General features: G+C 40.0%; 2 protein-coding genes and 1 long non-coding RNA gene across 4 annotated transcripts; 1 reads left to right on the top strand and 2 right to left on the bottom strand.

Moving 5' to 3' along the window:
* Positions 1–3,862: 3,862 nt before the first annotated feature.
* On the bottom strand, positions 3,863–6,348 carry LOC147856666 (subtilisin-like protease SBT1.5). Its single transcript, XM_087328535.1, has one exon. It carries the CDS (start codon positions 6,346–6,348, stop codon positions 3,868–3,870), a length of 2,481 nt encoding a protein of 826 aa, XP_087184661.1. The 3' UTR covers positions 3,863–3,867.
* A 2,814-nt stretch (positions 6,349–9,162) lies between these two features.
* LOC147856665 (uncharacterized) lies at positions 9,163–15,871 on the top strand. Of its 2 annotated transcripts, XM_087328330.1 has the most exons (12): positions 9,163–9,301; positions 9,657–9,786; positions 10,833–10,945; positions 11,065–11,140; positions 11,227–11,288; positions 11,463–11,585; positions 11,683–11,736; positions 13,510–13,549; positions 15,063–15,212; positions 15,285–15,364; positions 15,460–15,524; positions 15,749–15,871. In XM_087328330.1, exons 1-12 carry the CDS (start codon positions 9,266–9,268, stop codon positions 15,783–15,785), a joined length of 966 nt encoding a protein of 321 aa, XP_087184456.1. In that variant the 5' UTR covers positions 9,163–9,265; the 3' UTR covers positions 15,786–15,871. The 2 variants fall into 2 exon arrangements, with proteins under 2 accessions (XP_087184456.1, XP_087184457.1); XM_087328331.1 differs by lacking the exon at positions 9,163–9,301 and having other exon boundaries at positions 9,662–9,786; positions 10,817–10,945.
* LOC147856664 (uncharacterized) lies at positions 15,617–16,166 on the bottom strand. Its single transcript, XR_015530585.1, has 2 exons — positions 16,068–16,166; positions 15,617–16,021 (listed from the first exon to the last, which is right to left on the bottom strand). It is a non-coding gene; the product is annotated as an uncharacterized LOC147856664 (long non-coding RNA).
* Positions 16,167–16,409: the final 243 nt, after the last annotated feature.

Here is a 16,409-nt window from a genome sequence, read left to right as displayed (position 1 = left end):
TGTGGAAGGAACTAACTTAGTGAACTAAATAATCCATATTAACAAAATAAATTTTCATAGTTATATGAACGAGGAGATTATTGAATCTCTAAAAGATAAAATGTGCATGTGTTTTCAATTATTTTCAAAAGCAACCCAACTTTGTATGTTAATTTGTAACCAAGGTTTGGACCACAACTTCATTTAGTATTGGCATATGGAAGTAGAGATGTGTAAGAGGTGCCTTTGAGAAAGATTAAAGATGGGTGGCTTTTGAATGGTTGCACATGACAAAGAGGGTGATCCTTAGAGTAACTAACAACTCTTGAGATGGCAAAAACAAATTTTTGCGTCAAAGAAGGTACGTGGGGCCAAATGTAAACATGTGTGGATTTACAACATGGATGAAGCTCAATAGTGAAGAAATGCTCAAGAAAAAGAGTGTGGTGGTCTTAAAAATGGAGAAAATAAATAGCTCAAATTAAATTGGCCAATGTATAAGTTGATGACATTTTTGCAACAACAAAGTTAAATTTTTGAAAAACATTAAAGCTTCAAGACATGGGCCCAAATGTAAACATATATGGATGTACAACATGGATGAATCTCAACTATGAAGAAATTCTTGAGGAAAAGAGTTTGGTGGTAATGAAAACAAAGAAAATGAATAGATCTATTTTATTTTTATTTTTTTCCAAAATAAAACTCCTTCCATTAGTTAGAAAATTTTACAGCTAAGAATGTTATATACAAATCTCAGTAGGGACGCGATAGTTTCATCTTATGTGGAGGCCCACTAACTCAAAGAAATGGAGAGGACGACCATTGTTGGATGAAGGCTAATCATTGTCGTTCAACTCCATCAGACCCACCCATGAGGCCATCATATTGGCTCTTTAGAGTGGCAACAACTCCACTCCATATCTCCTGCAATAGTATTGCTTGATGCACAGTTTGATTGGAGAAGACCCGTCTACACCGTTGTTTCCAGAGAATCTAAAGAGTTATTGGGCTGACCAATTCCAACATGACTTGCTTGGGCATTAATATGAGTTGAGTGGATATTGTCAATGGTAGAAAACAAGATCTCTTGTGCTTTTATCACTGACGTCATGCCCTCTTGATGTTTGTATTTATCAACTAGGACCTGCCATGATAACCAACAGACATTCTCCTACTTGATTGTGCCTTGGACATGGCATACTTGCAGTAGGCGGTCAACCCCCCGCCATATTTGATGGATCTCACAGAGCATGTCGAATTTACTTTTTTGCATTTGAGCACGCTACACAATTAGGAAAGTTAAGGATCCAACGTTGCCACGCACGAACCGGTAGTGATCTATGTATTAATAGCCATAATTGTATGGGGAACATGATATGTGTGCCATATCTATGCAACAACGAACTCTCAATCAGTTTGAGCGGCTAGAATGTGGCGACCCAATGTAGTCGTGAATTGGAAGAAAGGGATGGCTTTACTTCATGGACCTGTATAAGGATCACGCCACGTCCATTGCAATGGGTCCTAACTGACCTTACGAAGCCATGTGTTTTCATAACCTTGAAGTGCAACATCTTTATCACCAACTCTAGAAGATGTTCTTTCATCCATAACAACCACAATATTTGACACTCCAACATCTCTTTCAACTCCTTCCTTCACAATATTTGATACTCTAACATCTCTTTCAACTCCTTCCTTACCATTCCCTTCATTAGGAACCTCCAAAGTTGAAGGACAATGATGTACATACGTGCCATTCTAGTTGTATTTTTTTCGGATCGGGATCTACAATCCATTTAGGACTTGTATATGCGAGTAACGAATTGCCATGTTCGATGTTGGTATCTCATTTTCTCGCAATTCATGGCCTTGGATCATGTTTGGTGTTTCCTTACCTCTTGGGATCAAAGACCTCCCTCCTCATAGCCCATCCACTTCTCCATCGTCATCCTTTGGTTAGCAGCTTCCCTAATCAATAGAGCGTTCATAATTTCAAATCTCATAGTCCATCCGCCCCTAATTCCATGGAGTATGATAGGTTGATCTTGTATTTACAATAACATAAACCGTCTCCAACATTCTATACTCTTTCCGTGGCCTTCTACAATACTTCCCCATTACAACCCCATACTTGATCCAATTAGTTGACCGGATTCATCTCTGATACGCAAATTAAGTTGGCAAATGTATATGTTGATTACATTTTTGCGATGACAAAGGTAAAATTTTTAAAACATTAAAGCTTCAAGACAATAGCACAAGTATTGAGCTAATCATTCGAATGCATGTCTAATAACCCCTACTTGTTGTTTGAAATGCACCATAACTTTGATTTTTCCATGAAGAAGGATGTGTTGTATTGTGAACATCCGTTGTGGAGGCATTTTGGCCATCTATGTCTCTTGTGGCCATCTAAACATATAGGGAAATGTATAGAGTTGGGTTTCCATACAAGTATTGAAATAAGTTATTATAATATTGTCAATGCATAAGAGAGAAGTAATTGGAAAGATCAAGAAGTTGTGAAAACCACTAAAACACATCCAATTAGAGTACATATGGGCATGTCTAATAAAAAATCTCCATAACATTACACATCAGGTAGACTCTTTATAGATATATAAAAGTGGCACCACATGCAAGATATTAAAATCATATGGTGTTGCACTAAATGCATCAATCAAATCGTGAAAAAAAACTCGATCAAAATGTGGTCAAAGGACACGTTTATGTTTTGTCCTTTTTTCTATCTCCATGTCTTGTTTTCATACCTTTCTCTCTCCTATATATATATATGTATATAGTGTGTGTGTGTGGGACAGGAACGGAAACTTAGCCATCTCCTGTATGTATGTATACATATATACATAATGTGAAAGCAAAGGAAACTTAGTACATATTAGGAGGCCTAACAATTTTGAATAGAACTTCCACATCTTCAAAGTGAACTTCTTGCATTCAATCGAAATGAGTCATGTTTTTTACGACTGAAGAAATATAAATAAGGCTTTTAAGCATTTTGAACCAAACATATACTTTTGCATAGATGATGAGAATTTTTTTGTTTTGTTGATTTATTTATTTTTGAAAGTTTTTAAATAACATGAATATATTGGTTCTTGTATGTTGTTGGGTCTCATGGTACCATTTTGAACTCTAAGAGACATAGCTTAAACAACATTTCCATACAATCATTCCTAGAAATAAGAATTGAGTTTCTTCACCATCTGATGAAATCTAAGTGCTTTGCATTTAAAAGCAAAAGACATTTGGTAAATTTTGGATTTTGGATTAAAAGTCATCTTGAAGGATGGAAGGGCAAGTTATGTACAACTATAAGAAAGTTTTTGACCCAATAACATCCTATTACAATATTGATACATGTAAGGTTGGAACATAGTAACATCCTCACCAAGCCAAGCATTGCTTCACATGCCTGCCTACCTACTAACATATTTAGGTAACCTAGATGAGACAACCTCGTCATTAAGGATGTCATCATGTCTCAAGGTTTAGATTACTTTGAAGTGATTTGTCTACAAAACACACATCTACATTGTATCTATTTCAACACCATGAGCTTTGAAACTTCGTTGCAAGCATTTGAGGATCAATTACTTCTAAATCACGCACATATTAGTGTGTTCTCATTCAGAGTACAAACACAAGGGTGAAAAAAAAGAGTGATTGAGTAAGAATAAACTAGGGATCATGTTTGGTTGGGCACCAAACTAGGCTCAAAGCCGAGATATGCATACATGACAGCTAATCAAATGAACATTATTTAACACAAGCCGGTAATGTACCTTAATAGTAATAATAATTGTTGGAGGCCAATATATTGATTAATGTATACTTAAACTTATCAATGTTAAGTTAAGATTATTGTTGCCATGTGATGGCAATAGGGCTACGAACAATATGGGCATAAGAATCAGTCCACACGAGCGACCCAAACACAGAGGCAGAGTCGCCAATGTGGAGACTCGGCAAGCGGTTGCTAGACACTGTCAATGTGAAACCAACCCGTTGACCAACAGACGTGAATGCCAATGTGGACGGACGAACGATGAGGTCTACCCCATGGGGGGGCCAAACACTGGCATTATAGGTTACAAAAGGCGAGGGCCCGACATTGGTAAGTGTGCGGTGGAACGTGGCCACTAATCGATCCTCTTGTGACCCACGTTGATCGAGGATGGCCGAGAAAGATGGGTAGTTAAGGCTAGTGGTTGTGGCGATCGGGTGGCAAACTGGCGGGATGTGGGTGATCACGTGGATGGAACGAAGGCTATAGTTGAGAGCACAAAGGAAGTCCACATAATCTTGCGGCTCAATGTCGTACACGAGGCCGGGGTCCATAGCCTTCTCGGGAAACACGTGACCCGCCCCTAAGTCAAATGGAGAGGCCATTTCACCCGATGCCTCGTCACCAATGGGCACCCCCTTATTATCCACCATGGAGGCTGTGGTCATTAGAGCTGACCGAACCGCGGCCGGAGACCAATCCCGATGGGTGCTCCGAAGCAGTGCCGCGACCCCGGACACGTGTGGGCATGCCATCGAGGTGCCTGATATTATATTGAACTCTGCCTTCCGAGGGTCATCGAGTAGTCCGGAGGGGCTCAATGCGGGTGTCCATGCTGCCAGTATGTTCACACCTGGCGCGATGATGTCCGGCTTGAGAACCTCCGGCGTAAACTGGCTTGGGCCCCGCGATGAGAACGAGGCCACGATCGGCGCCGGTTTCACACCTAGCTCCGTGCCACAAAACGCGATGCTAGCGACTGGGTTGCGGGAGGTAGCAATGTATTCGCCAATGGCCGATCCGGCCGAGTAGCCCACAGTTAGAGCCGGCAACACATGGGGATCGGCGACCAACCCTTCTCCTTCCATCTCCGAGTTCATGAGAATCATGCCGACACCTCCAGCCCGTCTTACCTTGGCCCCTTTGGCTGTACGTGTGTTGCCCCCACGTTGGCAAAGCACGATCTTCCCCTTGGCGAGGACGGGATCGAGGGAGCCACTCATGCACAACGTGGAAGTGCTTTCGTAGTCATCGGTCGAAGAATTCGGGTCCGCTGCATTGAGTTTGAAGCCAAGATCCCTAGCATCGGCGAGAGGGAAGAGTGTGGCATGAGGTAGGGCGGGGCCACTATAGAGCGAGACTCCAGGCAAAGAGGTACGGTTATTCCCGAGGATGACATTGGCCGGGAAGGTGCGGTCCAAGGTACTAGCACCAACGGTTGTGATCCAAGGTGCGAGGTTCGTGACACTAGCGGGAGAGGGACCCATATTTCCGCCGGATGCCGAGACGAAGATCCCATGTGACATGGCCCCGAATGCTCCTATTGCGATCGTGTCGATGTCTAAGGAAGAGATTTCTCCCCCTATGGAGAGTGAGATGACATCGACCCCGTCCGAGACGGCCCTATCGAAACCTGCCAGGATGTCGGAATCAAAACAACCCATTGACCAACACACCTTATATGCCGCAATCCTCGCCTTTGGGGCAAGCCCTTTCGCCACGCCCGTAGCATACCCGAAGAGTCCCGCATTTTCTACATAGACACCCGCCACCGTGGATGCAGTATGCGTACCATGCCCATCCGTGTCTCTCGCCGATCTCGACTCGATGGTCTCATTGATAGGTCCATTCAGTGCCTCGTTCCCACGGACAAAGTATTGAGCCCCTACAATCTTCCTATTACAAAGATTGGTCGGGAAGTCCTTTGTTCCTTCGCATGCCCCCTTCCATCGAGAAGGAGTGGGGCCGAGGCCGGCATCGTCGAAGCTTCGGCTCTCGGGCCAAATGCCGGTGTCAAGAATGCCCACGATTACTTCGGACCCGAAATCAGACTTAGGCCAAAGACCCCCCTTCACATCTAACCCAAGGAAGGCCGGTGTCCGGGTAGTGTGGACATGCTTAACCTGGTCAGGAAAAACAGCCAGCACCCCCGGGCTCGACCCTATCGCCATAGCCTCTCCCTCGGAGAGCTTCGCAGCGAATCCATGGAAGACAGTGTCATACACATGTAGAATGTGATCATTGAGCATGGAATTGGTACCATTATGAATTTGTATAGAATCACTGGACTTGCTACCATCGCTTATCTGATCAATGTCGAAGAAGGTTCGTGTAGATGATGATAGCATTACAGAAGCCATGAGAGAAGAGTACCATGTCTCATGGCTGATGAATTCGTCGGGCTTCGCTGTCCGATCCATGCTCACAATGTATGAGCTTTTCCGTGCTCTTGCTGTGGGGGATGAAACAAATACTACAATTAAGCAAAGAAGGAGGAAGAAGAAGAAGAAGTGCAACAAAAGGGAGGAAGATGAAGAAGAAGGTATGGCAGCCATGGCTGCTTAGGTCAGGAAGAATGCGAGTAATAACGATGAGTTAGGACATTGAGAGGGTTAGAGATGGACATGGAGCTCCTTTTAAGTAAAAGTTTTGGACATGAAAAGGAAGACAAACATACAACAAACAAGTTTTCTTATGCATGAATGGAGAGGTTGGGCAAGCCTCTTTCTGTGGGAGGGAAGGCCATGGAAGCTTTGGGGGGGGGGGGGGGGGGATAAGAAAGAAGGGCAGTTATGGAGAAGAAGAGGGTAGATTGTACTTGTTCTGCTGCTGCTACTGCTACTGCTGCTGCATTATTATTATTGTTGAACAGCCAGCAAAAACAGAGAAAGAGGAAGAAGAGGAGGCTCTCTGTTTCTTCTTTCTTTTCTGGTTCTTTGGTTTTGGTTTTGCGTTTGAAGTTTGGATTCACACCTTCTCATTCATTCCCCAACTCCCACGAGAAAAAGAAGAAGAAGAAGAAGAAGAAGAAGAAGACCTTGTTGGACTCCTCACCTCTCCATCACTGGTGTCTATGTATGGCATACATACATACATACATTAAATACATGTGTCTCGTAGCATGGCGTGGCGTGGCGTGGCATGTCATGTGGTGTCAGGTCATGTACTATCATGCCATGTGTTGTGTCATCTACGCAAACCCTAAACCGTGTTGGTGTTGTGCCATGTTGTGTTCGTCTTGGTCTTTGGTGTTGCGTTGTTCTTGGTCTAGGTCTAGGTCTTGGTCTTGGTCTTGGTCTTTGTGTCGGGTTGTGTTTGTGTTATTATCTTCATGGATGTTGGTGGTGATGGTGCTTCGTCATCATATTCATTAATGTTGTTGTTGTTCGTGAGTCATCATAACCTCCTCCTACCCTTGAGTTCTTCGCCAATATTCTTTTGTACGTGAATTCTGCAAACAACTTGATTTTGTGGGAACGTACATTGCACGTCCCTTGGAACACCTACGAGTGTCCAATGAAATACAAACGATTCTAATGTATGGTGTTGTAATTTTGTTATACCGCATTTAACCAACAATATACGCATTGGATCGGTTAGGGCAAGTTTTGCATAGCCATATATAATGCATCCACATACACATGTCTGGGTTTTTACCAAATTGGGTTGTGGCACCATTGCGGCGGGCTTTGAGCATGTAGCAACTTAAGATGTTGGAATGTCTATCATATCTCTCAATTTCTTCAAGATGAAAGCCACAATGGTGTGTCGGTGTCATTAGGTACCTAATGCTTAGCTATATCAATTACCTTTACTTTGAAACCAATAAAATTGATTTGCAATGAAGGAGTAGAGGCTTCCATGATTGCATGGTCTTGTTAATATTGACAACAATACCACCATTGCACATGATATAGTTAAGGAACACCAAAAAAGGCAAATTTCAAACATGATTCAAGCTCAAATATTAGATAGTGTTTTTTGAAGTAGTCCTAGGGGTTGGTTTACTTTCGGTCACCCCACATTTGCTCAACTCTTTTTCTTTGGTCATATCTTGCACGGTGCAAGAGCCCTCTTCAGAGACATTTTTGCTAGTATTGATCTTGACCTAGACACTCAAGTCGAACTTGGAGCATTTCAGAAGTTGGGGGATCCAAGTACCAAGAGACAAGTTGTTTGAGTGGAAAATTCTTTTAAAACTCAGGTCTGGTAGGATTTTCAACAGAGTCCTTTTTCTTGTCCCGATAATGTTGGATCCAAGTGCTATATTGGAAAAGCATCCAATCAATGGGGTTGAGGAAGTTCCATACATTGGGAACATGCATAAATCCATATACAAGAATTTAAGAAGAAATATCGATGAGAGAGAGAGAAGTTGCAATGGCATGTAGGCCATAAACATTATGTATGCTTGATATATATGCCCCTCGTGAATTTTAGGTGTAAATTTGTACTTACACACCATGATGTGCCACTAAAACTCTTGTTTAGGTAGAGTTGTCTCTTCGTGATGCTCTCTAATGATTCTTACTACATTTAGCAACTTCACCAATGTGGTGTTGCACGAGGTTTGTAGTGACCAAACAACTCATTGGAGTAGAATTCATGATAACTAGTGAATCAACCTATTAGGTAAACAAAATGGATAATATCAAATGAAACATAACCCCCCCCTCCCCTTCCAATAAAAAAAAAAAACAAATTAACCAACTAACCCATAAGTATGAGAGATTATTTAAACAAACCCCATACATTCATTCATCCACACACACACACTCTCGTGTCTGTAGTCATGATTTGTTTCACAAGGTGAATTTGTTCTCTACTTGACAGTAATCTCCCCCCACCCACAATTTATTCATTCAATCCTTGCAATAGCTTGGCCTCATCTCGTAAATTGTTTTTGGTCTCCCTATGGGAACAGTAGTAATTCTACCTACCCCTATATACCTACATGTACATATCAATGAGAAAAGAACACAACTCGATTGGTGGTGGTGATAAATAGAGTCACTCGATACAATCATATGAAGAAAATCGTTGATTCATGAGCATAGCGATCAATGATTAGGCGAGAAGGGAGATAGAGTGAAGAATCACATGAAGCAATCAATTGACAATGTAGCAATCGATCCAAACTATAAATCGAACGACCGAACGATCGAATAATTGATTCATCAATTGAACGATCGATCGACTCATTGATTCATCAATTAATTGATTGATTGATCGATCGGCCGATTCATTAATCAATCGCGGAAACATGTTTGTTGTTTGAAAGGTCCTCTTTAATTTAACAATTAGAGACAATTAATTACTCTTATTATTATTATGAATTATTACTGCATGACGAATGGTGTGGTGTGTTCGTTGGTTCCTCTTCTTCTTCTTCTTCTTCGTTTAACGATGCGTTCTTACTGATTCATCGCCATCGCCATCGCCATCGCCATCGCCACAGACTGTTTTCTTCCCATGGACGATGGAGGAGGAGGAGGAGGAATCACGCTGGTATTTCTTTGCTTTTCTTCCCTTTATTCATTTTCTGTTGTTTTTTTTAAAAACCTCGGCTAGAGGAACGCACCGTTTCAAAGCATTTGGTAGTCTTCTTCGTCTGCGCCTCCTAATTTCCATCTCGGTAACATAAATAGGCCAATTCATGTCATTCCTTTTTTTTCATTTCTGTCGTTCTAATAGAGGAATATACACAATTTCCATCTCGGTAACATAAGGAGGCCAATTCATGTCATTACGTTTTTTTCATTGCTGTCGTTCTAATAGCGGAAGATACACCATTCCCCTCTTTTCAATATATTGCTGGAGCCTTAAAAGTTGGCTTTTCTTCCTTCTTTCTTTTCTTTCTCAGGCTATGCTTCAGAAAGTAGGGGTCGATGCATGGCTCAGAGCGCATGGGAAAACTGTTCGGCCAGAGTTAACAAAGAAGCAAAAGCAGGAGCTCAAGGAGTGCTTCGATCTCATCGATACCGATGGCTCTGGTAAGTCCTTAACATACATTCATTGTTAACTTTTGACACAGACAAGGCTTCCATGAAAAGTAAGTTGGTTAGACAAAGCATTTATGTCAAGGTATGGTTCAATACATGTCATGAGTGAATAAAACCGTCCTAGACTTATTTCATCGTATTTGATGCTGATGCATCTGATAAGTTCCGTTTCAGTTTACTTAAATATATGTGCAATATGATGTATTTATTGTGCTTGCATCCATGGACTACTCAAATGGTTCACGTGAAATGTAAATAGGATTGTCATTGTTCGGTGTATGCTCACATGGAGTTACAAAAACCATTCTGGACATGGGCAAGGCTCGATTGTATGCCCACATGGAGTTTTGATGTAGACAAGTAAAACTTTCTCTTTAGCATGTCGAAATATCTGCCACAATAGACTTTGCTGATATTTTTGAATATGAACAGGTTTTCCTGTCTATAAGCTTTTAAAAAACCTAGTTTTATATAAAGAAACATATAAATGTTTACTGGTTTAGGCAAGGGCAAAGATCCAAGGTCTGGTTTTCCATAAATTTATCCAGTAAATTTATGTGAGCCCTGTTTCTTAACTCACACGAACATATAATTGAACCATATCTTGCCACACATGTTTTGCCTTAGCAATTTATGTTTGGAAGAGGTGGTGGTTGGTTATGGGACGAATGCTAAAACTAAGTTTGTGATGTTCCACTTTGCATGCTTTGTAGAGGCTGGCTTGAACACCTGCATCAGTGTTTGGGAAAAATGATGCCCCCATACTCCTCTAGATGCCAGTCAATGTTTTGAACTTGCCAGGTGGGAATATATAATAAGAACAAAATATGACATAAACATATAGAATTCGTCAACTAAATTCCTAGAAATATGTCATATTTTCTCATGATATCCTATTGTAAGGATGGAGGGGCTAAAGCTTAGTCTGGCATAAGCCACTTTGGATGCCTTGTAGAAGGTGACATGAATACCTTATGGTAACAATCTGGCTCATCGTTGATGTACATTTATACCTTCTCAGCCTTTTGCCGTTCCAGGAGCTATTGATGCTGTAGAGTTGGTAACAGCTTTTAATGTGTTGGGAATGCATGTGAAGAGATCTGAGGTGGAGAAGATGCTGGCAGAGGTGGATGCAGATGGTTCTGGGGAGGTGCATTATACTATTTTCTTTAAGCTCAATATGGATTTTTTGGTGTGATTATGGCGTTATTTTTAAGCATGACTCAATAAGGACCCAGAGCCATGAATCTACTGTTTGCATAACTGTAGGTTGAATATCCAGAGTTTGTGCAAATCATGACCTCGAAATTGGATTCCCAAGTACAAGAAGGTGACAATACAGAGGGTAAGATTAATTTTATCATTGATCCCATATATTAAAAAATAAAACATGCTTTATGGTTGATCATTTTGGATGCTGGAATATTGTAGAGAAAGCAGCGAAGCAGACCCTTCCTTTTCAACTTCTTGCTCAAGCATATAGGAGGAAGAAGGTTTCTTTTCATTACTAGCAATAATGGCCAAAATATAATTCTATTCTGGAATATTGTTAACCTGTTACTGTAATTATAATCGGAACATAATACTTCATTTGCTTTTTCGTAATGATTTTCCGCATAGATCAGATATAAAGAATCAGCAATGTTTTCTTTTTCTATTTCTTTCAGCTGATGGAGGCAGTAATGGGTGGGGATAAAGCTGCTCAAGAACGTCTGAAAGCAAAGGCTGAAGAGGCAGAAGCTGAACGTCAAGCCGTTCTCCGTCTCATGGAAGCTGAGAAACAAAATCCAGTTTCGCCAACATCTTTTTATATGTTACTACCTCCCTTGAAAGTGTTTATCAAGATTGAAATACTGGTTCTAATGTATCAAACCATTACTTCCACAGGCTCTTCGTTATGATAATAAGAAGTCGCGGACTATCTCAGATGTTAAGTATCATGTTAGAGTCTACCCTATTTTCTGCATTACTGGAAGCTCTCATTGCATTTTGTTTTAGGATGTGCTTCTTTTACTGCCTAATAATGTTTTTTAGGTGTCTTGATTAATATTTGTGATGTATTTGAGACAAAAAAGGCATTCAAATGTCCTCATTTTGAATGAAAACTAGAAGTGGGCAGTCTCACAGGTTTCATGCTTACATTCTAGAAGCATTTCATTTATCTCCTTCCTGGCCTCATTACCTTTTAGGGCTATTAGTGGACTAGTTATTCGATTCCTCTGGTTCGTCACATCGGTGGACAGATATCATACTTTCTATCTTCGTTGTTTTTTTTCCTCTTAACCACACTCTACCCTTTCATCAACCTGCTAGTTGTTCGTAAGTCAGGACTCAGATTTGCCCCTTGTTTTTCTTACTCTTAGGATGTTTTGCACATCTTTTTACTAGTTTTCCGTTGACATTGCTCATATGAGTGTGCTAATGTGTGTGCTAAATCATGATATGATTTGTGATTATTTTGATGTCACTTAGTTGTATTCAACACATTGATAAATTCAAGCTTCAAGCTTTCCTCGTGGGATAATTGGTATTTGTCATCACATTTATGTTGTTTGTGGATGCTTCTTGTTATCATGTGACATGTGGAGTTTCCTTCTCATGTTGACGCTTCAAATTCAGGAATTTCTTGTTTTTTATTTCACTGGTATTAAGAGTTGGAACATTTCAAACACGTTTTCTTCATCTGGTATTTGGGGGCAGATTCTACGATGCCTTGTGCACACAACTTTGATGAAATATTTTTTGATATAATGATTGTAACATTCTGGGTCTCATAGGGCACTTTGACCTCTCTAGAGATACGCTAATATAATATTTCTTTCTACAGAAACTCATGGTTGTGGGTACCTTCGGCGGCATTTTAAACTGAATGTTTTTCCGTTATTCAACACATCCACTCATTGGGTTATATTTTGGCTGTAAGTAGCATGGTCCATCTCATCCTCTTTAGTCGCAAAATAACTACCTCCTGGTTGGAGAAGCTGTAGGTCTTCGACTTTCTCATGATCTTTTTCTTCAGTGCATTCAAATTAGAATGCTGTTTGTGACAGCTTTCTGACTTCAGACAGGGTGTCAGATGATTTCACTGAAACAGTTCTGCAGAATACTTGTGTTCTCATCTTTAGTTTTTTCAGTGCATTCAAATTAGGATGCTGTTTGCAACAACTTGTGCCAGATGTTTTCACTGAAACAGTTCTGCAGAATACTTTGTGCTCTCATCTTTAGTTGCTTCAGTGCATTTAAATTAGGATGTTGTTTGAGATAGCTTTGTTGTACATATTGGTTTCTTATTTATGAACTTTACCAGCTGGGATGGTCACATCTTCTCAGAGTTATCCACATCATTGTGTCGTTAGAAGTTGTGGGACATGAATCTTAAACTTCCCAGCTTGTGACTCTGCATTGTATTACCTGACCAGTTCTTGCTGTATAGATGAACCCAGCGATGATGTTGCCATTTATTTTAGGATCCACCTCTCCCTCTGCCTTATGATTGCTTTTTTCTGTGTACACACAAAAATAACATAAGCTTTCCAGAGATGAATATGGGTAAAACCTTCACAACTATGAAAGCATCTAAACAGTATCCTAACTTTGGTTTTGAAACATCATTACCATCTATCTAGTCTTGCTAACTTCCCATGACACATTTAACTTCAGAAAGTCATGTGTTGGAAGGAGTTACTTAATTGTTGGCTCTGGGCTTTCTTGCAGAAAATGAAAAAAGCTGAAACTCGGAAGAAAATGGAAAAAGGTTTCTCGTAATCCCTCTTTTTGTTATGCAATTTCATGTTAAAAATTTCTGGTTTCTATATTTATGTACTGGGTCGCTATAAATAATCAGGAGGCAATCAGGAGGCATTTGTGTCTTCATTTTTCTTTATTAGAAACACAATATAACTTGCATGCGTTTCTTACAAATTGAGTAAGTCAGTTTGCAAATATCATAAATATTTTCACCTGTAACTTATGATCCTTAAAAAAAGGTCACAGGAATTCAATTTGATGGCAAGAACATATGTTTTCTCTAGCACGCTCTCTTTTAGGTAAATGTGCACTCTTATAGATAAAAGAGGACCCACTCGGAACTTTACCTTTCTGCTGTCTTCTCATCTTTATTTGCCACATCTTTTCTGTGTACTCGTGAGCTACCTCAGATGTTGAGGGTTCCTCATTTTTAGCTTTCTTTTTTATGGCTGGGTGTAACAACTCAGCAAAAAAGACCTCGTCATGTAATTGGGTAGAGCGTTCTCCAAAGGCTTCCATTCTCTTGTGTAAGTCTTCAGTTTCTTTTGTGAAAACTTCTGATATCAGCTTTTCTTTGATGCATTTCCTGACGTTACAGCCATAGACTGCCTCTGCCCAACTTGCTTTGTAATCATCCTTGACATTGTTATTGAGTTTGGTGTCTCCAGCTTGCATCATTACTTCACGCTTCTACATGTCTTTACACTCTTCTTGATAAGAGCTCATAAATGAATTGTATTTCTAAAATTTACATGTAATCAGTCTTGGTCTTCGAAGAACGATGAATCCCTCAAGTAAACTCCTAATTTCTCTAGGAATGGACCATGTATTATGTGTGATAAGATCCATAATGATTGACATGTGACTGTCATTCTGATGATAGTGTATAATAGTATATGCAACCGTAAACCATAGTAGTGGGTGTGTACTTCCATGCGATATCACTTAGTAAAATCGGGAATATGGTGTAGTGCCCCAAGCTCCGAGGCAAGCTTGCCTCTGCTGCCATGGAAGAACAAGTTGTAGCATCCCACTGACTCTTCTGGGTATTATGCCACTTAGTGCCCATTGAATCTCTCCCTTTTAATGTGAGGAATGTTATTGCTGTAAAAGTCTCATTCAAAGAGACCATACAACATATGATCTAGGACAAAAATTGTGAAGGCCTCTAGGAGTATGTATCAGGAGTGTATAACTTGGGATCAAGCCTGTAGTTTATAACACAGAATGTTGGAGAAACTATGAGTACTACAGATATGAAACAAACTATGAGTGCTATAGAAGATCATTTGGGCTGGATATGAACATGTAGTCCAGGCACCAACAGCCCTGGTTCTGTTAAGTTGATACTAGTTGGTGAACAGTAATGCGAGAGCAGGTTTCAAGTACATGGCATAGGTTTTCATTCCAATGATTGGGATATCTCTTCATTTGTTTTGGCTGCGCATCCCATTTTCTGTGGCTAATTTTATAGAAGATAGGTTAATGCAATTAAGTACTGACAGAAGTTATGTTCTCAGTGGAGATCCTGCCAGATTATGTTGTAGAGAACCTAGATGACGAATTAAAACACATTATTCTTGAGTCTTGTGACAAGAAGGAGAGCAGAGTTAAAGATCAAAATGACACACAATCACCATCTTCACAGACAAAAGCACACTGTGAAAAACGTAAGAACTATTATTTTCCAAAGTAAACTTCTTGTTTGAGAACTCTACTTAAAAGTCCTTCATGTGAGGCAGAAATAGCAGAACCTAGAACTGGATCTTCAAATAGTCTCCACAAACAAGATACTGCGGAGCTTGGTCAACATAGATCTAGAGTACAGCACATTCTTTTAAAAACTTGAGAACTTTTTAAAGTTTTAAAATTTAGTAATTATTTTATATTTTATTTTAGTTATTCCATGTGGTGCAGGTGCGCCACAAACCTGTGTTGGAACGACAATTGCTACATTTAAGAGCTGTCAAATCCATTTATGAGTACTTGCACAAATAAATATACAGCTTATGAATCATTTATTTTTGTTGATTAGTATTTCACTGTTTGATCATGTTGTAGTGACAGTAATTAACCAAGCATATTTACTCTTGTTTTTCCCTGATAAAGTTGGTAGAATGGGCACTGTCTACAGATGGCATTGAAGTATAAATATTCTTTTTAAAGCTTCCACAAATAAAATCAGGATGCATGCAATCTTTTTCAGGTCTTTGAGGAACAGCATGGCAATGCCGATGTTGTAAAACCATCATCTTTTAGGAATAAACACTTTGGTGTGAGCATGACCTCTTGGACTTCGAACGCACAAAGCTCTAAGTCATAGAATCCTTCCCTAAAACCAATTACCCTTAAAAGAAAGGCAGTAACTCTATTTGAACATGTTAGTATCACCAACCTTACGGCCTACTTCCGTGATCACATTTATTGAAGATGCAAATGAGATACAGTGGTATATATATTATTCATCATGATCTTTTTCCTAGTATGCCATCCTCCATATGTCACATGATGCCTCTATAGTGGACATAAGAAAATCACAACGTGCTTTTTCTAGAGTTTTTATGGAAGAAAGGTTGGTTCCTTATTCAGGAATTTTGACTCCTGTTGGCTGTTGAGGTTAAACACCCAGATTAAAGGTTGGTTCCTTATTAAGGAGTTTTGACTCCTGTTGGCTGTTGAGGTTAAATAACACCCAGATTAAGTAATGACAGAGAAATATGTACTGGGCAATTATTCCACATGGCTCAGATGTAAAATATTATTATTAGATGTACAAGGATGGGAAACATTGCAAGAAGTTTGTCATACAATATGCATTCATCTTGCATAACTCATATATTAAACACAAAAATAGCCTACCTGAAGTT

The sequence above is a fragment of the Azolla caroliniana genome, unplaced genomic scaffold (assembly GCF_043228905.1).
Source record: "Azolla caroliniana isolate FFs.n. ecotype wild unplaced genomic scaffold, voAzoCaro1.0.p SCAF_12, whole genome shotgun sequence".
Lineage (NCBI taxonomy): Eukaryota > Viridiplantae > Streptophyta > Polypodiopsida > Salviniales > Salviniaceae > Azolla > Azolla caroliniana.
Note: the sequence above shows the minus strand (reverse complement) of the source record. Positions and strands in the feature narration are given on the sequence as shown.